General features: G+C 45.4%; 1 protein-coding gene across 1 annotated transcript in view; it reads right to left on the bottom strand.

Annotated features, from left to right (window-relative positions):
• The window catches only part of LOC142574501 (uncharacterized), a 292,007-nt gene that overhangs the window by 56,229 nt on the left and 213,995 nt on the right, over nucleotides 1–21,783 (bottom strand). Inside the window, exon 2 of the mRNA XM_075683564.1 lies at nucleotides 8,246–8,299. Within this exon, the coding sequence (XP_075539679.1) occupies nucleotides 8,246–8,299 (54 nt within the window). The remainder of the gene's footprint in view (nucleotides 1–8,245; nucleotides 8,300–21,783) is intronic.

The raw sequence follows: 21,783 nt of genomic DNA on the forward strand, positions 1-21,783 counted from the left end.
ACCCCAGCAGCCTGCGACGACAGTGACGGACTCGCCAAAACGGGTGAATGTGCTCGGTCAAGGTAGCAATTGATAATTTTGCCTCCTACACACGTCAACAATACCTCGCATCCTCATAGGTGGCCACTGCTTCTGTTAGTGGCAGGCAGATTCGTTCGTTTTCGATAGTCGATAGGCGCTTTGTACTTTGTTCACAGCAGCGCCTGCAGATGTTTCTTGGCTTTAAGATGGGCAGCAGACATCGTGCCTTCCCGTAGCTCTAGGGACTTACTACGTTGCCTGCGAGTAGCACGTTTTTTTTTCTTTATGATTGCGTATTCATTCGTAATGGCAATACAGGTAGCGTAGGAAAAATTTCAAAACACGACCTGTATGGCTACCCATCATACGCAAATATCAGGCTTGGCCTTTGGATAGCTCAATTCCACTTAAATGACAGGTCATTTAGAAGAAAAGATATTGTCACGACTAAAGGATGGCAAAGGAACAGAAGAAAACGAATTAAGGGACACGAGCAGTGACCACGCTCTATTTTGGGAAAAATACAAAGTTGGCGCGTCAGCTCTTCTGGTCTCTGAATACAGAGCTGGTTTTGTTTCTCGCATCCTGGCCCTACGTCCTGTGTTTTTTACGTAGTGACAATATCAGGAGCGGGGCATCGTATGCCTACCGTGTGCAAAGCTACAAAATCACTGCTGCGTTTCTTGAGATGCACCAGCCTGCGTGAAAGCTTGTTAGGAACTGAATGATGAATGCTTCGCTGAGTGTGTCTCCGTGCGTAGTGTGCACTTCTCTTCTTCTTTCAAATTCTCAAGTGCAGGGTAGCTAGCTGGGCTCATCCTGATTAACTTTCTTGCTTTTTCTTTATCAGTCCTCAGTGTCTCCTACTACCGTTTCTCTTGAGCACCAGTTTAAGGAAGCAATCCTCTGCACCAAAGTCTAGCCAGTAGGTCCCAGAAATGCCTCAGATCCTGTTGTCGTCAACCTGTTTTCGGTTCCCGCATGATACCGTTGTGTGTTGGCACAGGCCTGTAGGGCTTGACACCCACAGATTGCATCGGTTACTTGTGCCATCTGAAATGGATATTGAGGTTCGAGAAGCATGTGTTCGCACCACGTCAAAAAGAAGGGTCTTCGCATAAATCTCCTCTTTAAATCTCTGATAGAATGTTCAGCACTCTCTTGCATACAATAAAACTAACGTAGAGTCAACCACAAAAGTTTACAGAGCACAGAATAAATGAAAAAGGAAGCTGCATTCCCGCGAAGCGTGGTTACATAGCCTAGGTCTCAAACATTCAGCACTTAGCAGCCTTCGTGATCGGACTTTGTAAATGAGAATCGTCATGCCTTAACAGTTCAGAAGACAACAGGTGTCGTAGAAATCGTGTGCCGCAAACCACTGTGGCCTACTGCACGCGTTCGTGTTCCTCTGTCGACAATTCACATGCACCTGATTCACCTGGAAGAACCTGTGCTAGCCAGATATAATACTACGCACCTTGGTGAAGCTCGGTGTATTTGGCGGCATGCTTTTGTGGCGCCATCTAGCATGAATTTAGCGATGATTAGCTATTGCCTCCACGATTTGGGTATAAGCCTTTGCTTGCGTCTTTATGCGCCATTTTATTCTTGTCTCGTTTATTTTTTTTAAAGATTAGACGTATTACAGAAACGAGGCTTCCAGTGAGGCGACATTAAATAAGTGCAAGAACTAAATATAACTTGCTGTGTCAAGTAAAACTTTGCATGACGACACAACTCGGAGGCACGTGTGACATTTCAGCGACTTCAAACAACGATTTTGGTAGTAATTGCTAACACAGACAATAATTTGCTATAGCAAGTATTAAGTTTATTTCCGCCGTGACAGGCTTTTATACCTCATAGCAACAGAGCGCGCCAGCATTTCTGACAACAAAATCACCGTTTTTCTTAGTCTGGCACCACTGCAGGTCACGTTTGCACCTTATGGCTGACTAAAGAGCCAGGTAATTTTTACATTCTAGCGGGGTACTTAAATAATTCCGCCGCTACGCAGGTACCTCTATACAATATTTGAGTGCGTACGTCGAGGTGGTTCAGCCAAGACATTCGTTTCAACTGTCTCTGTGACCGACAAAAGGGTGAGCATTAAACTGTGCAGATTCCCCGGAGGCCCGCATTGTACTTCTGGTGTCCTTACTACTGGCCGAGGCTCGAGCTTCATCTGAAATTTTCATCAGTGTCCACGTCATAGCGTGCCTCTTCGTACTAGAAGGAAGCGAGAACACAACGCATTCGTTGCTCGCCACAGTCGCCCATCACTCATTTATAAGCTGCTGCACGGTACGGTCTTATTCCTCCGATGCCGGAGAGTGTAGCAGGAATGCTTTTGTAAATTTATTTTAAAAATGTAGTAGGTAGAACGGCCCATTCCGACGGCTTTGGAACGGGAGCACAATTGCGACGCATGGGAATAAATTTGGCTCCAGATTTTATGCGGGATGGAAAGTCCACCGAAAATTTTCAAGGTCTTGGAACATTGTGCGCAAAGTAACTTGTGTTGCCCCTGTTCTCCTGAGCCGTCTCACCGCAGAAAAACATTAATTTTGTTGCGCAGCCTACTGCAGACAAAGTGACGCCGAGAAACAACAATACTAAAATACACCATATATGCCTTCTGTATGTTAGCAGCTTAATTGATGGTCGTTAGTAAAATAATTGAGCACATTATATCTCCTATTGAGCCTACACTATCTGCAAGCGAGTTATTTCTTGCGCAACAGGTGAAAGGAGACCAGTCGCAGTGGGTATTTGCGGAAGGAACTTGTCCTGGAGGGTTAGCTTGTATTATATAGAGTGCAGTCTCGCCTCCAATATCTCCTCATTGCGTTTGAATGATGCTTCGAACTATTACCGTAAAGATTGAGGGCTATCTACAATACATACTGTCACATTTCTGAGACAAACAGCTGATCAAGGAGTGCTACATCGGTTGTTAGAGCAGAGTGATAACATGAAGTGCCGCGAGCATCGTACACAGAATGCGTACGCCCGGTTGAACACATTTAGCCTTCGGCAGTTTCGTATGCTCGTGGCATGTATATTATTTTACATGCCGATGTTGCGTGTTCACAAGGCATGCAAAATTTGCAAGAGCCGCTAAAAGGGATCTATACCCATTCACCGTATCTCTTACATACGCGCTCAACTCGGACTCCCCATGTGCCAGGATGCGCCCAGCTGCATAATTAAAGAGGGAAGCCGGCTCGTTGCAAATGAGAATGTTTTTCAATAGGTCTACGAATACTAAAAAAGAAAGGCGAATGAAAATCCTTTATTGATTTGCATTCCATTCGAGAATTCCCTCTTCAAAGCTGTCAAAATAATTGTTCCTATTCAAATATGCGAAGATGTCGGACTTAGTTTCTATTAGAACATCAGGAGCTAATACTTATTAGTGTGAACAGGGAGAAAGACCAATGCAAGTGGCGACTGTTACGAATGATTCCCCTGCTGGAGAGGTCATGGCTATTGGGCGGAGGCAACCGTTCTTGAGCGAACGCATGCACCAAGTAACTTTTGGTTAACATGCTTCAGGTCTCCAGCAGCTCGTTACTTTGCTATTCTCATCCTAACAATGTGGCTGCGCTATTGTATCAGACTAATCTGTTTCAACGAACAGAAAACTTCACCTAAATATCGTCACGTGCACTGTCTTTGTGTCATTATTGCCGCGGCTATGGTGCACTAGATAGACTATCTTTAATTCGTTTCTGAGTTGCAAGCTTCTCAGTAGACCACACGTACACTTAGTAAACAGGAATAGACGTCTCAGATAATCTAAATGAGCGTATTTAGTCATATAAACACAACAAAATCTGTGTGCTCTACCATACTTAGAAATGAGAAAATACATCGATATTCAATTTCGCTTTTGAAGGACGTATCTTTCTTTAGTATTTCTTCTTGATACGAATGGGGAATTTTTCTGTTCTAACCCTACTTCTCGGGCAATCGTGTTATGTCGTCAGCCTCTTAGACAAAACACATGACTGCCTGTATTATTGTCAAAGGAGCACTCCGAAGCTGAGAGCCCAGCACGGATAGGGAAAGTGAGTGAATGTAAAGAAAGGCGCACGAACGTTATGCTAGACCTACCGGCCACCGCGGTAATGACGCACCGCCCACGTGATCCATTACACGGGGTTCAGATCTAAGTAAACCGGCTTTCGGTAGTTCAAAACTTCTTTGAAGGTCGAACCCTGCAACTTTTTTCTTGACGACGTATTTCTGGTGCCGCCAGCTACGCGCATCATGTTTGGCATCATGCCCCGGGAGCAAAACAACTTGGTTGAAGCGTTTCACGACCTTCCCAAGCGACCTTGTCGCCACCGTGCGGAAGCAAAAGTGTGACCCGCCCTGCGAGTTAAGTCACGTACTCGGTGCGGCAGATCCCCTCATCTTCTGCAATATGCGAGCTCCATAACACTGCAGGAACGCCAAGTGTTTACAGGGTTTCCTGCCGTCGCCGTCGATTCCAGCCTGAGGCGTCACGAGCTGCCTCAGGAACCAATCCACGCTTGGCGCGTGCCTCACGACTATGCTGTCCGCCATGGATAAAAAAAAAAAAGAAACCACAACAATGCCGGAAAAGAACTAGACAGCACAACATGTAGGCTTTCACCACCGTTGGTCCAATATTGAGGCGCACCCTAACAATTCTGCGGCCTTATTTCTCCTACACGCTTGGCTTTCCACGGACGCAAACCAATCCTGTTAGTGGAAGCCGGCAATAAAATATAGAGAGGCCACAGGGCGCTGCTTTTCGTTTGGCGTAAAATTACTTTCTTCGTGAATTTTGAGCATATACATTACTCGAAGTTTGAGCCCAGAAGCTTTGTGTAGCCTCGTCCACAAAAAGAAAAAAGACTAAGAAAAGTTGTCGAGGAGCGATTCCCTCCAGGAGCACCGGAAGAGGTTGCGAACGAAAGACAGGCGAGGGCTGGGACGCCATCTGCCGGCCACTGAGCCGCTAATGGCCACGTCTGAAAGTTCCACATGCCAAGTTTCACAACGAGTGAAAGCGCATTTTTGACGTTAGGCGGGGATTGCGATTCCGTATTTGAAGGATGTCACCTGCTGGGGCCGGTGCTTGTCTCCGAATGTCTTCAGAGCTGGACATTCCTATAGGAAGTGATGAACAACCGCAGTCACCTACCAAAGGTGTGCCATGCGGTCTTCATTGGCAACCTGCTGGACAGCGCTGCAAGTGAGGCTCGCGGACTACGCGGAACTATATCCTATCCTGATTTCTTCAATATAAGGTGTTTTGTCTCTGTTTGTCTGGCGCTCGTATAACATTTCCCCTGCTGCTTTCATTGCGGTAAGACTACGTCCTGACAACGGGCTGACGTGACACAATTATCTCCCTGTAGAACTTTACATCTGAAGCTTCCACACTGAACCATACTGAGCCTGCTCTAAGAAGTCCTTCTGTTTCGCATTCTTCCTCTTTTACACCATCCCTCAAAAAGGCTCAGAGCCAATCCTTTAAACATAACAGTCTCCCTGCACATATGCACTGTAAACGGTCGCCATGAATAACAGGAAACGGGAAAGGGGACAGTGATCGCCCTACCACCACTTTTAATGCTACTGGCAGCCGAGGTGTCAAGCACCTCATAACACATCTAAATATACGCGTCGGTGATCTTGGAGGCCATGCGCTTTCGAGTGCTAATGGACATGACCTACGAGTTCTGGCGGCGTACGGTGCGTCGCTTAATCCCGGAGGTCATTTACTTAGTGCTTTGAGTCAGATGCCGGCCAGGCAGGGCGACACGTTTTCGCAATAGTGTCAACTGAGCAGTGTGAAGAGGTAGAATCTTTGAGTTCTTAAACCGGCAAATTCAATCAATTAAGCAGAGCGGCGTTTCCTTTCCAGCGCAATTATCTTTTTTTATGATTAGTCCTCAACTACGATATGCGAATTTTAAAGTCAGCAACATATACAGATTCTTGCAGAAACAGGAGTTCCAGGTAGACAATACCGTAACTCTCCCAGATAAACCGCTAACTGATCGCCGCTTAAATTTCACACCGCTAGTACCTCGCTGTAGGTTCAGCTTAAAAGCAAGGTTACAAGCGTTTGTGGCTATTTCGCCCACAAAAAGCGAACTGCATTTAGTCTGCAGCGACGCCAAAAAAGAAAAGAAATCCGATTTTGCGTCAACTGAACCACGGCATCTTCTGCCTACAATATGGGGGAGCGCGCCTTTCGCTGTAGCGATAACAGATGGCGCCACAGTTCCGTGACAGCAAAATCGGCGTTTTGTGGGCGTCGCCGCCTCAAGCGATGCGCACTAAGGCTTTATTGTGAACAAACCATGTTAAGTAATGTTCACAAGCACGCTATTGCACTGAACCCACTGCCAAGTGCTACGTGTGAGCTGAAAACAGGCAATGTTTTAGCTGGAAAAGTAATATATACCTGGTAATGGTACCTGGATTGGTACCTGGTACCTGATACCTGGTATACCTGGATTTACGAAGCGCTCACTACGTCGTGGAAAGTGGCACCAAAGTTTCTCGTTGGCGTCTTCCCTCCGCTCTTTGCATACAAGAGTTTTGCGCTTACGCAAAGTCTAGCCCCTCCCCCCCCCCTTCAAATAAAGAAAAAGAAAACGTGACTCTTTGAACACTTTGGAGGAATGACGTTTAACCTTATCTTGCCTCAATATTTTCTTCTGGTACGTTTTCCTTTAAACTCTAATGTATATGCAAGGCTATACTGGTTGTTGTACAGTAAAACGCAGTCACATCCGTATGAACCACGGTGGCTACGCGACATGTCGTTGAGAAGAGGGTACGGTTGTTTAACACGCCCAAACAACTTTTTGACTATAGAACACTTTCCTCCCACGTTCACCTTGTGTTTCTTTTTTAGAGTATTTCAACGACGACTTCGTTATCCTACGCGAAATTCAGCATGAGCGTCAAATGCAGTGTAGTTCAAGCAGTGCACATTGCGGTGTTTTATGCAGTATAAGACGGGCATGCAAATCCGACGGTTCCGCGGCATATCAAGATTGCCCAGGCAAAGCAGTCTTCGCAAGCAAGCTGCGACAAATGCACTGACACTACTTTCTACGAAAATGCTTTAGGCCTCGAAAATACGAAGAATTAAAGAAGGTGGGTCCCGGCGGATTCTTTATGAATACTGATGCAGTTTTTAGAGGCAGCTGCCTTAAACGTCGTTATTATTCCTTCACAAAGAAAAGCTCAAAAATTAGAAAAAGAACTAGAATCAAAGCATTGTTTCTCCGTTGGCGCGTTTGGCATGCAGGGCAGGTTGTCAGACGCATGTTTCGTTTATTCCTGTTTCCAACTTAGGTGAGATCCTTCTCGCTGCGAAATCATGCGCTTTGAATGCGAATGGTCTGAAAGTTGCGATGCTTGAAGTGTAAGAATGCGTTCAGGAAGAACTGCCTCGAGACCGGACTTTAAGAACGAAATACGAAACGCGGCTGTTGGTGTGAGCTCGCCTTCTTTTGTACCCTTTACAGAGCCTAGCATTTGCACTGTTCTTCGCATACCACATTATCGCACTCAGTACGAGTTCCAACGCGAAAGCGCAAGGCGACGCAGTCGCGCCTTACAGCTCGTACTGAGCGCGATGTACAGTCAACCAAAAAAGTTTACGGACGACGGTGTCTCAGAAAATTCTAAATATACGAGTAGCCTTTAAAAGTAGCCAGTATAAAACCACACATCAGAATGTTGTTCACATACACCAGTAAAGGCTGTAAATGGGAATACCAAGCTGCGTTTTGAGGGTGCGGAGATATTCAGCTTTTCGTCAGGTCCCTTGGTCCGCAAACTTTTTTGGTCGACTGTACGTCGCGTACTTTCCGCATGTTGTATTCGAAGTTATTCCTTGTCAGGCCTAAAACTTTCAAAGTGATCGCCGTCGTACGAGTGAATGTCTTTCGGAAGAAAAAAGAAAGAAGAAAGAAAACAAAGGATCAGCGGTGAAATGCAGAGCAGCGGAGTCGGAAGATGCAGCGGCTAGCTTCTACGGGGCAGTGCGCACGTGCTGAGTTTGTGCAGAAACGCGGAGAGTTCGATGCAGAAGAAAAAGAAAAAGAATACAGAAACGTACAGAAGCGAAATGAAAAGTAAGTGAATGCGCAAAAGGCAGGAGCATGAGCAGCCATCGGCAGCAGCGGCGTAAGATGTGCTGAGCTAAAAGGCTGCTTACATGATAGACCCCTAAGCGTGGGTCGTCCCAGTACAGCCTGCAGTCGGTGTGTTCCTGGAAAGAGGGGGAAACATGGCTCAACACACGGCAATCACTGTTAGATGAGAAAGCGCCACCAAGTTCCTCTGAAAGGTGAGCATTTCACTGTGCACCGAAGCGCACTCCAGCTGCATCCTTTGGGAGCAGTTCCCTAGATTTTCTTTTATTTTATTTTTTTACGGTGCGCTACTGGTGCAGGTTGGAAAAGAGAACGCTAACAAAATGTATCAGTGCAAGTCCCTGTTAAATGATTACTGCCACAAAGCACCTTTGTATGCTGTTCAGGCAGCCATATTCAAAGAGCATTCGAGTCGTATTCAGGGCGTTGTATTCAAAACGCATTGAAGCACTCCTATTCAAGCGGTGATGAAGTAGTCGTACCCAAGGGGTAATGAGGTAGTCGTGTGCGTGCTGTATTCGAGCAGTGGCATTCCGCCGGTAATCTTGCGTCACTCAAAGCACGATACTTACATCGTACTTCGAAACTATGTGATCTGATGTTTAAAAGTGTGCTCTCCTGGAATGGATGAAGTGGAAAAAATGTGTCACTTTATAGCTCTCACACTGCGAGCCGATGATAGCGATTTTCTTACCGAGAATAGGTTAGTGCAAGCAATTCTTTTTATTTACGGAAACAAAGTTGACGAGCCTATTCAGGCGTTTCCCACATCTAAATGTGTCTCCTATTTCACTGTCTAGAATATTTAGTTTAGCAGATACACATCAGCCCACAAATACATATGCACGCTCAACTTTTCTGCGTTTTCTCTGAAGAAGTGAACTTGTTGACGCTACTTGACACCACTATGAATTGGAGTCAGCGTGTGTCAATCCTCAGTCGTAAACAGTCACCTTGCCGCATGATAGCACTAGTGTCAAGACTGACAACCAACAAGTATGGTTCGCTCGTCATTCAGCGTCGAAGGCCACAGTAATACGGAGCTGTTGAGAAAATATTCATTTAGCAGGAAAATAATTTCAATGTATGGTATGGTATGATGAACTTTATTCAGATCCTGAAGATCAACCTTTTGGTGGACCCAGGCGGCTCCCACGTCAGGACAGTAAGGTTTAACCTTACCGCCGTGTCGTGGGCCTTCTGGACGGCCTGTACTTGCAACTGAAAGAGCTCCACTGTTAAAGACGCGTCGCTAACAGTCTCTTTCCTTGTCACAGTCTGTGAAAGACACAACACACTGCCAAAGCATATGATCCAGAGTAACGATGCCCTTACACTTCTTGCAATAGCTTGGTAATATTCGTTACGAAATTCCATTATAAGTGCCTCCTTGCTCAGGTTTCGTACTGACGCCTGGCTTACAGGACCTAGCGAAAGATGGAGGAAGTTTATGACTGCTAAAAAAAAAAAACAACACATCATCCACCCAAGAATTCGGGCGATATTTTCCTTTCATGAAATTTCCTACGCTTTGAAAGTTCCCGCCAAGACCGATTCATCAGATTTAGTGTTTCTGCGCTTCAGCGTGTCTACGAATTCGATCTTGTTCTACAATCTCCCAGCCTTCTGGTTAACTAGACTAACAGAGCGACTGACGCGAAAAGCGGCAGGACCCGAGTTGAATTCGCGGATAAGGCCAAATTATAGTTAAAATGTGAAGTTTCATTTTTTGAAAAACCTGGGTAATTATTCCTCTGTAGTGTCATGTCACGGTCAAGTGGATGCCAGTTTTTCATTTTACGATCTCTGGTCACTAAGAAAGAGTAAAAATAAAATCTGCCTCTATTCCACCCTGTAAAAATAAATCTACCGCAAAGCTCTTGTGGACGTTAGGCAAATACCACCACCCAAACTGACGTTAGACGGCGTCACACAAGCATCCCCACCACACGCAATGTACATCACGCGGGCTAGGAAGTGTGCGTAAGTCCAGGATACATCCTCAGGCCGTCCGCCAAGCGTAAGGGCATTACAGAGCTAACTCAATGTTTAAAAGGAAACTGCGTCAGAAAATGCGTAAAGTACGACAGACACACAAGCTACAGATATGATATCTTCCGATTGTTATTTGGATATACATGAAAACGTAAATGCATTACGCGGAAACTGAAAGACAAAGCCCTTTTCCAGTTGCCGTTTTAGGTCTGTCTGAGCGGCCGCGGCAGCTGGGTGGCGGTACCGTTACCACAGCAGACGTCCGAATTCGTGTAGCTTCCGCAGTGCTCCAACCAGCTTGTGAGACAGAGTATAGAGGCTAACAGCTTCACTGTAAACAGCGCGCGCAAGAATGAAGCATCCGACACAAGTCCGCGCCAAACCCAAGCGGCCAGCCACTCCTAATTGAAAACAATATTTACCGCCGCCGCTGACATGCAAGACTTTCCAGACGCTTCCGAGGAGCTTTCAAGCACGCGTCAACAAACGTGTAACGGTATAACGTTTTCCGGAAGAGGCTCGCGTTCCTTGGTCGTCTGCCGAAAACAACCATCACTCACTCGCACCCGACGTCTGGAAACTTTTAGACAACTCCGCAACCGTTTGTTCCAGAGCCTCCGTAGCACCGTACACACGAAATGGCTGCCGCGACCTTTCGTATTATTTTACGTTCTTCGTATTTCTTGCTCTTCTTCAGGTTCCGAAGTACGCGGCGAGAAAAAGGAAAGCAATTCGGCCGTGGCTTGCAGCGCCTCCGGCGGCGCCTATCCGTCTTCCGGAGGCAGCAATCTAACGCCGGCGCAATGCGGGAAAAAAAAAAAGGTCACGTGCCTAAACAGCGCGACGCCCCTGACGCTCCGACTCGTTCACGACGTGGCGTTGCGTGGCGTCTCGGAAAAAAAAAAAAAAAAGATCGTTCGTCTGCAGTGGTATGCGCGCACGATTCAGATCGCAGCTGCCTCGGGTGCCGGGCCAATCTTGCTCTACGCGTACAGCTTATAATACGCCCGTGCATCCATCTGTACGGAGGTTCACCGAGTACCGACCTCTCGAGCTCTTCCCGTAGGCAAAACTCCTTGCTCCGGCCTGCAGCTGAAGACTTGCGAGGTTCTTCTTTGTTTTGTTTACACACGTTTAGTAATGTTCTTTACTTTGGTCTTTCCCCGATTCTCACTTTATTTCTGTTGTTTCTTTTTGCTCTTATTATTTTCGCCTCGTTTAGCTTTCGCTTAAAGCGAAGCCAGCCAGAGTTCACAACCACTGGCGTAACAAAGGGCGCCCTATATTGGCGTGACAGCGCCTGCCTCGTAATCAGTGCTTGCTATGTTGTATTCAGTCTGTATTTTTTTAAAGCTTTTCGGTTTATTTATTATTTCGTTACATTTATCTCTAAAGAGACGTTGGCGCCTTGTATACAGGAATCCGAGTACTGCTATAATAAGACGAGCTGTAAAAAAAAAAAAAAATGAAAAGACTCAACTGAGATACAACAGAAAGTGTAGCTCGCGAGAAAAAGTTCAGCACACATTCGTGACATCCCCTCAAAAGCCTACGCATTCTCCACGTGATACAGTCGCCGCCGTATAACGCAAAAGTTCAGCCGGTGGGACGAACAAAATAGAAAAAAAGAAACATAGGTATTAGTTATTAGCTTTGATCCCGGCAGGGGCGCCAGACGGGGGTTCGTATCCCTGAGCTGGTGCAGCAACGAACGCACCGCCTCGGAGACCAGCACATAAGAACCCCGACGAAAACTCCCAGCGCACACGGTGATATCAGACGAGTCGAGCCAGAGCGGCAAAAGGGTTCAACAACGCGTGGCGCGCTCATCGCTGTCGGTGATAAATGGTTCCTGCTTCTGAGCACCTCCCCTACCCCCCTTTCTCTCTCGCTCTCTTTCCTTCTCTGCTGCTCTTGTTCGTTCCTTAGATTCTGCGCTTATTCCGTCCCAGCAGGAAACGGGCGTGGAAAGCCAAAACGCCATCATATTGGCGGCATTTTGTTATCGCTGTTCTTCTTCACAGGCAAGCGCCATTTCCCCATCCCCTTATCGTGGCTTTCTTTTCAATTTTAAGCAATTTATGAAGCCCGCCTTGTGTACTGGCGCACGGCTATATTATTTTGATGCTCTGATTTCACGGCGGGCTTCGACCTAAGCTTTCCTTATATACAGTAATTTCCTAATATATATATATATATATATATATATATATATATATATATATATATATATATATATATATATATATATATATATATATATATATATATATATATATCCTCACTGGCCATCTGGTATGGCTGACAACGCCTATAAGCCTCGTGGGCGTGTGTCGAACCGAACTAGGCCTATGCGACGTGTGGGTGAAAAAAGAGAAAGAGACTTACCCCGGCTCTGCGTACACGCAAGTGTTTGTGTGTGTCTGTACGTGCGTAGCCGAGAGGCACGAAGCGGGGATCGGCGAAGTAATCACTCGAAGGGGTCGTCGTCCTTTGTCACTTTATCACAACGCGCCGGTGCGCCGGTCCCCGGACAAAGAGTTGTGCATTTTTCAGGGGGGGGAACGCGCGCTTCGTGTATTCTTGCTTTTTATTACCTCGTTTTAATCTTAACTCCCGAGCGCCATGTCGAAGCCGATGCTGGTATATGCGCTGTGTTATGTTCGTCTTGTGACCGGTCTCTCCTCGACGCGTGATGGCAGGAGATCGAGTACTCGAAAAGCGATCGGTTATATTCAGTCTCGTTCGAACAACTGCACACAACTAACCGACCTTGTTATTGCTGTCTATCTTGAAGGAAACGAGTTCTCTAAAACAAGGAAGTAAGATGCAGTTTCACTTGAATTGTCTATTTTATTCTTCCGGTTAAATGTAGCAGGCAAGTTGTTGAGGCATCAAAGGATTAAAAAAAAAATGAAGCATAATCTTTCCAGCCGCAAAGCCAGGCGTCTCGTTGTGGAAGCCGGGAAGAATGTCACAGCAAAGTGTTTAGCGCAAATCTATCTTCCCGGTGTTCGCACCGAGCAGGTCACGAGCTTGTGGGGCTGTCGTTATATAAGCACTCTCGTAGCCTATCAATCTCCCCTTCGCTCAAGGCACCAGTATTAATACGATACACGAGAAATCAGTTGTATATTATTTATTCCGTCGTATTTTACTGTCATGCAGACTTCAACCATTTCTTATTGCGCGCAATATGTGTTGGCGGGAATAGGAACGCCTTCAGTGATAAAGTAATACAATATTCGGCGGATTTTGAGAGTTAGTAAGGTCGCTAAGTGGCCTTGACGTTCAACAAAGTTGTATCAGCGTTTCGGCCCTGATCGTTTAACAGGCAACAGGGTTCAAGATGTGCTGTTTTCTGGGCACATTACTTAAACCTACGTCATGGAGATACATTGCTCATATCATAGACGCTTTGCTGACTGATCTTAACTCAATCATGTGCTGTCTTTACCGTTGCACCATTTACACATCGGGTGCAACGAGACACTTTTTTTAATGTCGGTGAGGTTTTACGTGTCTAAACTACACAGTGCACTATGAAGGACGCCGTAGTGGGAGACATGTTGTTTTTGCTCTCTGCAGTTCTCCACCGTTGATTAAAACAAAAATGCACGAACATCTTTTTTTGTGTGTGTGTTTTGCATTCCAACCATTCGGAACGTGATAGCCCTAACTGGGAATCAAATCTGACTCCGCGGGCTGCGCACTAGAACACGAAAGCCACTGAACCACTACGTGGGTGCCTCTCAAACATCTTCGATCCCTCTGATGATCGATGATGATGATTTATTGGCACCCCCTTTGAAACAGAGTAGTCACAAATAGTCGACTAGCCTGCTTCGATCTACTCAGGTATGCCGTACTCATTTTTCATTCTACCATTTTTTTTACGCTCCCCCATCATCTTTCTTTTCTTCCTCGAGGCTTCTCTATCTACCTTTTATCGCTATCTATGCCTGCAACGGATCCGGTCGTATCAATTACTTCCCTGCTTTTCTTTTTTCCCCAACACTTTAAAAGTATCTTGCTTATCTCGACTGCTGACCGGTTGACGCTTCTGTCCACTTGAAATTCAAGCGCTTCTTGAAGGCTTACGTTACGTACGGGTCTCACTGAGTGACTCCCTTCCCATTCTGTTGGGATGTGCTGAGTGGTCTCCATATTCTTGCTGCAGCATACACATGACTCACCTTGTTGCGAATATTTGCTCCGGTATGTTTTTGCCCTTAAGCAGCCAGCTCGAGCCACAAATAGCAATGTCCTGCCCTTTGTGTTATCGTAGATATTTTTCATTTTAATTTATTTCTTCTCGTTGCAAATATCCACAGTCTTTTTTGTTTCCATTATTTGCACTCAATTCTCTGTCTCTGTTTCTCTCACTTTCTTTCTGACGACTCCTGGTTGTCTATATACAACTTTTATTTACCCTGCACATGATCGCCAGCTTTGTTGACCTCTTCCTCCATTCTGTGTCAACGCTTTTCAGGTACAGATATTTGTCCATTTAAGCGACCCATTTATTTTCATCCGTGTTCACCCCCCCCCCCCCCCATGAGTCTTTCTTCAATACTATTTTTGTTCTGCACTTCTCTCATTTCTAAATATGGCCAACCCATGTCACCCTGCACTGTATCATTAGTGGTTTTACAGTGGGCTCCCAAAGCCAACGGGCCGACCCATCTATGTTTAACTACAAACCCCGTCAAGATATCTGATTTGAACTGCAGAATGGCATTTGCGAAAATTAGCGCCGGCACCACTGCCCCTTTCCAGATTCCACGCACCAGCCTATGTTTATTGTGGCTCCCCCACAGTGCTCTATGTTTTATTATTGCAGGATTCAGCTTCCCCTTTATCTCAGATTATCTTGGTGGGAGCTTGAGTAAGCCTTTCCTTCGTTTATGTACACACCGAGGTATCTTTATTGCTTGTCTATGGGTATGACTTGCTGTTGAATTGATACCGCGTAATTGCTAGTCTCTTCATTGAAGACCCTAATTCCCGATTTCTCTGTGCTAAACTTAAGGCCTAAATTTGTGGCCGTGTTACCCCAGATATTCGCAAGCGGCTGTAAATCTCTTGCATTCTCCGCCAGTAGTACTATGTCGTCCGCATACATCTGTCCGGTGACCTTTTGTTGCACCATTTGTCAATTGCGCATGCATAATATCCCTAATTAGCTGTTCTCCAGTCGAAGCCTGTCTTTGAGGATCAAATCCTGGCCGTCCAGCGCGCCCGCGATCGGGCCGGCAGACTAGATCTGTCAGTCCCGTCGTGGGATTAACCGGGTGCGCGTTTTATCGCGCTTTGCTGGACCAAATAAAAGTTTATTCACTCAGTCGTCTTTATATGCCCTTAACATAAAGTGTGAGCAACAATACATACAGAGGACATCCTTGGTGAATTTCCACCACTTCATTATATCTTCGGCCTTCCCGTACAAATCGTACTCGGTTGCCTATATATATATATATATATATATATATATATATCCCTGGGTAGCTTCACCAAGTTGTGATCTATGCCTTCGTGCTTAACCATAAAAATTCCCTTTATACGTTGTTTTAGGCTCCTTTATTATCTAGAAATGCTATCCATAAATGTCTATTGTGAACTACTGAAATCTCTATGCACTTGAGCTAGTACATACATATTATCCTCGAAGTGTCTGCATAGTATGAACCCCTTCTGCAGTTACCCCAGCACATAATTTTTTTTCCACCCACTGCATCAGTTATAAATTTATCGCTTGCATTGCCATTCCATATATCCCCCGTGTTACCGTAACTGGCTTGTACGAGCTCATCTTATCTTTATCATCTTTGCCTTTGGTAGAAGAGTTTTATCTTGCTTTTACACCATCCAACTGGAATTTCTTTGTCGTAATCACTTGCTCTATGACATTATTCAGCAGTGCCTTGCGCTTTGGACCGAGATATTTGATTAGCTGTATCGGGATTTCATCAGGTCCTACAACTGTGTTATTAGCAACATATTATTCTGCTTGTTTGCAGCAAAAGTTTTCTACGCTAAATTTTGATCTCTCTGGCTTCTCTGTTGATGCTGGATCTGTTTGGGTCTGAACTGTGCGTTCTTTTGTGCCGAAGTTAGCCGTAAAAGTGTCTGTGATGTACAGCACCGCATCGTCTCCTTCGAAGATGCTACCGCGTTCATCCCTTATAGCCGTCTGCAAATGTTTAGGTGGAGCTCCGAGTTCTCTTACACGGTTGCACCATCTTTTTGGTGCGCCTTCGTCCCTTTTAGAAATGTTACATGCGCACAACATTCAATTGTGCATATAATTTTCTCGTGCACCAGCTCACTCGCCCCCCGTTTCTTATCTCGGTATTTGTCCCCATCTAGGGAGACCCTCTTCTTCGTGTAATCCCAACTTTTTGGTTTCTCGATGATCATTTAAGAGGAAGCTTTAGCTCGGGCCCAACTCCGACGCGGCCTATTCAAATACATGTAAAACGCAAAAACGTTTGTATTGTATAACCTCTGGATAGATTTTAATGAAATTTGTTGCGTTGGAGAGAAAAGGTTAAACTCTAGTGACTGTTGGAAACGAAATTTTAATTTAGGGCCTGAATTTCGTGAAAAGAATTTTCAAAAATTCATAAGTTCGAAAAAAATAGAAGCATGAAGTTTACAAATTAATAGCTCTGCTTCAAGAACAGGTATAGCGGTTCTGTAAACGACATCAATTAGATTATTCAAAGCGGACAAATTCATTGTGTCATTTTATATATTACGTGAATTTGTTACGCTGTGTACAAGGGTTCTGCAAAAGCTGTATTTTTGTATTACTGAATTTTTTTAGATTCATGTGTAACATTTAAATTTTGTCCGCTTTAGATGCACTATTAGATGCAATTCACAGAATTGTGAAATAATTTTTTATTGCTGAGTTACAGTTGTAAACTTGACAGTATCGTTTTCTGAAAATTTTCTAATTTTGCCAATTTTTAATAGAGAGAGAAGTAAAACAGACAGCCTAAATCGAAAATTCGACACCAACAGTTACTAGATTTTAAGCTTTTCTTTTTAAACCTCGTCAAATTTGGTGCAGTGGTTGCCGAGAAAAAGGAATTCTCCTTTTACATGTATTTAGATAGGAGCCCCTGAGCTAAAGCTTCCTATTAACATCTGCTTACACTCTTCCATAGCTTGTCCATTTCCTTGTTCTACCACTTGCTGGGCTACGTCTTTCCGATGCAGCAAATTTCTTGCCGTGTCTATCTTATCTCCTTCTGCATAACGTCTACAGGTTGCTTATATTCCGAGACTGTCGTAGGAAATGCCTCCACTTTCCTCTGCATACTTATTGCGATGTCTATTTGCTATTTATTCACATTTAGAAATTCTGATCCTATTAGTGCATTCTTTGCATCAGTATCCCTCTCATATGTTAAGGTTAGATGCTTATGATCGCTACCCAGGCTATCTTTTTCCATGTTCGTCTATCATCATTTGGTCTAATCTTTCTCGGCCTTTTCTGAGACTGCGCCTTAGTCTCAGAAACGAGCTGCCCAATTGCTACGCTACTATGTACGCGCCGGTGGGTATATGCCACTGTGATACAATGGGTGTATAATCCTGAAGTGCATTTGTATGTGTAGAGTATTTCTGTGTGCATGCACATTTCCTCAGCATTCTTCCTTTGACAAGCATCATGCATCTTGTCAGCCTTCGTGGCGTCGATGGGTAAACGTGTAAAACTGCGCATCCGGCCGACTTAGCGTTTGCACTTCATCAGTACGCATATGAACGGTGCAATGCATAAACATCGCAGGAGAATAAAGCTGTGACCTATGCGCTGTACAGACCTGAACATGGCAACGTGTTACACAGTGCACAGCATCAAAGACACAGAGACAGAAGAAAGGGCAGAGACAGTGAGGTTAACCAGATAGGATGATCCGGTTTGCAAACCTACGCTCTGGAGAGAGGGGAGTGGGAGGTAAAGTGATAGCAAAGTAGAGATAAAGAAAGAAAGGGGCATAGACGGCTAATCACAGTCTGTCACTGTCACTGCATACCGTCACCGCACAGCACAGTAACACGGCATGAAAAGGAACAGAGCAGTGCGCATCGATAAGATTTAGCTCTATGATTTGCATATGTTTACCACTTCACGCAGAATACGGCATGTGCGTTAAATCTGCAAACCTTTCTTTTTGCTTTGTGTGTGTGCGTGTGTGTTGCGGTTGGATGCGTACTTGCGTTCGTTTTGTTAAACAAGTTTGTTTTACGTGTGTGTGTGTGAATTCCGAATGCGTGGGCATGTTGTGCGTGTTTTGAGAATATGTGTATGCGTTGGCGTGCGAGTGCTGCGCCGTGCCTTAGTAGTAACCATTGCCGTTTCATCCTCGTCACTCGTTTAAGCCCCGAATATCTTTCAAATTTGTCCGTCCGACATGCATACTGGCTTCGCAGTCGTTTCAAGTCCCTCTCTTTTTATTTGCTAGTTTTACCTTGAAGCCCCCGTTCTACTCTTGCCAAGCAAACAAACAAACAAACAAACAAATAGAAAAGCGATAAGCTTCGAGCCTTCTCATATTTTGTCATGACCAAGGGACAATTAAGAGGATACTGTTGCCACCTCGTCCTTTAATCGCTTACATACGCGACGAAACAGCCTTGCCACAGCCGATGCCGCAGCCGATGCCACAGCCGGAGTCAAGTCAAGTGATACAGCTGCGCACGGCTGTAGAGTGCACAGTCCTGACAAATTGCCCGAAGAAGACCGGCAAGTGGTTATGATGCTCCTATCTCTGATGAATACTTTTCGAATGCTCTTAAATAACCTGCACACTCCGTCAGCGCGAAGTGCAATGCAAGTGCTGGATGCTCTCAATTCAGTACTTGCAACTCCTGAGTAAGCATCATGGCTCATCCGCATCATTATATCAGCACTGAGGCTGTGGTTTAGCTTAAAGATATACTGCCACGCGCTGCAACGTACTGCTGACGCCCACCGGCTCCTTGGTATTCACTGGTGACTTCAACGTGCATCGCCAGCTATGAAGCACCAAGATTAGCTTCAGACAGCAGAATGACGGCAGCCTAACGTATCGATGGAGCACTTGCTTTGACTTGACTGATTTCAAGGCGCTTTGCTGCTTGTACAGACAGTGTTCCCTCTATACCGCTTTCTTCTTTCTGTTCCCCTTTCCCTTTCCCCAGTGTAGGGCAGCAAACTGGACGCTCGTCTGGTTGACCTCCCTGCCTTTCCTCTTTATGCTATCTCTCTCTCCGTCGGCATGCGGTCTCATTGCTTGAGGATCTACGAGACCGTGTGAATAAACACAAGAAAGTCTGACGGAAGGAAAAGATATATTTGCGACTTTCGGGAGATGTTGCGTAGTGCGCATAAATCTTCGTAGCCAGGGCGTAAGACTAGGGCTTGCGGACGCAGCGTCGGTGCAATAAAGGCGGATTCGCGTTTCGCAATACATTCTTTGCCGAGGAAGCGGCAATGACGGTAGGAGATTGGAATTATTGTGAATAAGGAAAGGACGGCAGTGTTGTGAACGGTCCACTATTCCTGAAGTTGAAGACTGAAGTAGTCAAGCTATGAGAATTGACCCACGCACTCACTCACGCACGCACGCACTCACTCACTCACTCACGCACGCACGCACGCACGCACGCACGCACGCACGCACACACACACACACACACACGCACGCACGCACACGCACGCACGCACGCACGCACGCACACACACACACACACACACACACGCACGCACGCACGCACGCACGCATGCACACACATACACACACGCACGCACGCACGCACACATACACACACGCACGCACGCACGCGCACATACATACATACATACATACATACATACATACATACATACATACATACATACATACATACATACATACATACATACATACATACATACATACATACATACATACATACATACATACATACATACATACATACATACATACATACATACATTCATTCAAAGCTTTTTGTATAGGGTGATATAAATGTTACAGAGCAAGAGGAAGAAATGTCCGCACATAAGCTTACCCATATATATCAAAAGGCATCTACATGTAGATGCGCGGCCCCTTACCATACGTATGGCGATCACCTCTCACCACTTTGTCTTTCTGTGTCTGTCTGTCTGTGTCTGTCTGTCAGTGTATGTCTGCCTGTCTGTCTGTGTGTGTCTGTCTGTCTGTCTTTCTTTCTTTCTTCTTTTTTTCTTTCTGTGTCTGTCTGTCTGTCTGTCTGTCTGTCTGTCTGTCTGTCTGTCTGTCTGTCTGTCTGTCTGTCTGTCTGTCTGTCTGTCTGTCTGTCTGTCTGTCTGTCTGTCTGTCTGTCTGTCTGTCTGTCCCTCGTTCCCATCCGGGATCCATCCCATCCGGGCCCATCCCATTTGTCCGTCTCCACCCATCCCGTCCGCCGTCTTGTCCACCGTCGTGTCCATCCGTCCCGTCCACCTGTCCTTCTGTCTATATGTCGTTTGTAGCAGACATTGGCAGTGAGTCTGAAGGTAGCTCCTACTTTTCTCCTAAGTAAACCACAAATCGCAACCATTAACCTGCTCTGAAGATAACGTTAAATATGATAAAGGGAGATATTACATTTAAAAAATTAATTCTCCAGTTTTACGTGCCAAAATCACGATATGATTAAGAGGCACACCGTAGTGGGGCACTCGGGAATAATTCGGACCACCTGGGGTTCTTTAACGTGCACCTGATGCGCGCTTCTGCATTTCGCCCTCATCGAAATTCGGCCGCCGCGGCCAGGATTGGATACCATGCCCTTTGGTTTAGCAGCGCAGTGCCAAAGTAACTACTGTGCCACCATGGTGCGTATACTACATAGAAGTCAGAACGCTTTCGTACGTCGTTGACAGAAAGTTCAAGCAAGTACATTGCATAACATGGTACGCGCTATTTGCGTCTCACTTAATATATTCGCATGTTGTTCGGTGAAAGAAACAAAAAGAAAAAGCGATTGTGAATGTTTTTATCCGAAGATGTTAATAAAGTTATGGTGCGCAGGATGCAATACAAACTATAGCACGTGCAAACTATATTAAGCAAACCTATAAAATGTAGGTGCTTATGGGTCTATGTGACGCTTTTAACATTTTGTTTGTGTGCTACTCCTTCCTTGTTTATTGTCTGCCAAATGTCGAAGGTGTATTAGTACTTTTCTCCAGAGACGAGTATTAGCCCGCATCGTTTCCTGGATGTCAACGTTTACTTACGCAAACGTCTTAACAGTCATAATAATAACGAAGGGCACGAAAGGTACTTTCCCATAGAAGCGAGACAGACGTCGATGTTATCCCCGTCGTGCTGCTTCTTCTGGGGAACACCGTCGTCTGTGGCCTCCGAGTTGGTGCCGCCATCTATCCGCCGAACGGCCAAACCCATAAACAGTGTTTCTGTTTTCGTTTTCTCTCCCCCTCTCTCTGCGGGCCTCCCCTTTCTTTATTTTCTCCTTTCCTTGAAAAGTGCCCTCTCCACGTCGACTCGACGGTTCAATTCTTCCACTTTTCTTTCTAGTTTTCTCGGTGCATACACATTAAGATGATTCGATGCACTCG

This window comes from Dermacentor variabilis, chromosome 3 (genome assembly GCF_050947875.1).
Source record: "Dermacentor variabilis isolate Ectoservices chromosome 3, ASM5094787v1, whole genome shotgun sequence".
Lineage (NCBI taxonomy): Eukaryota > Metazoa > Arthropoda > Arachnida > Ixodida > Ixodidae > Dermacentor > Dermacentor variabilis.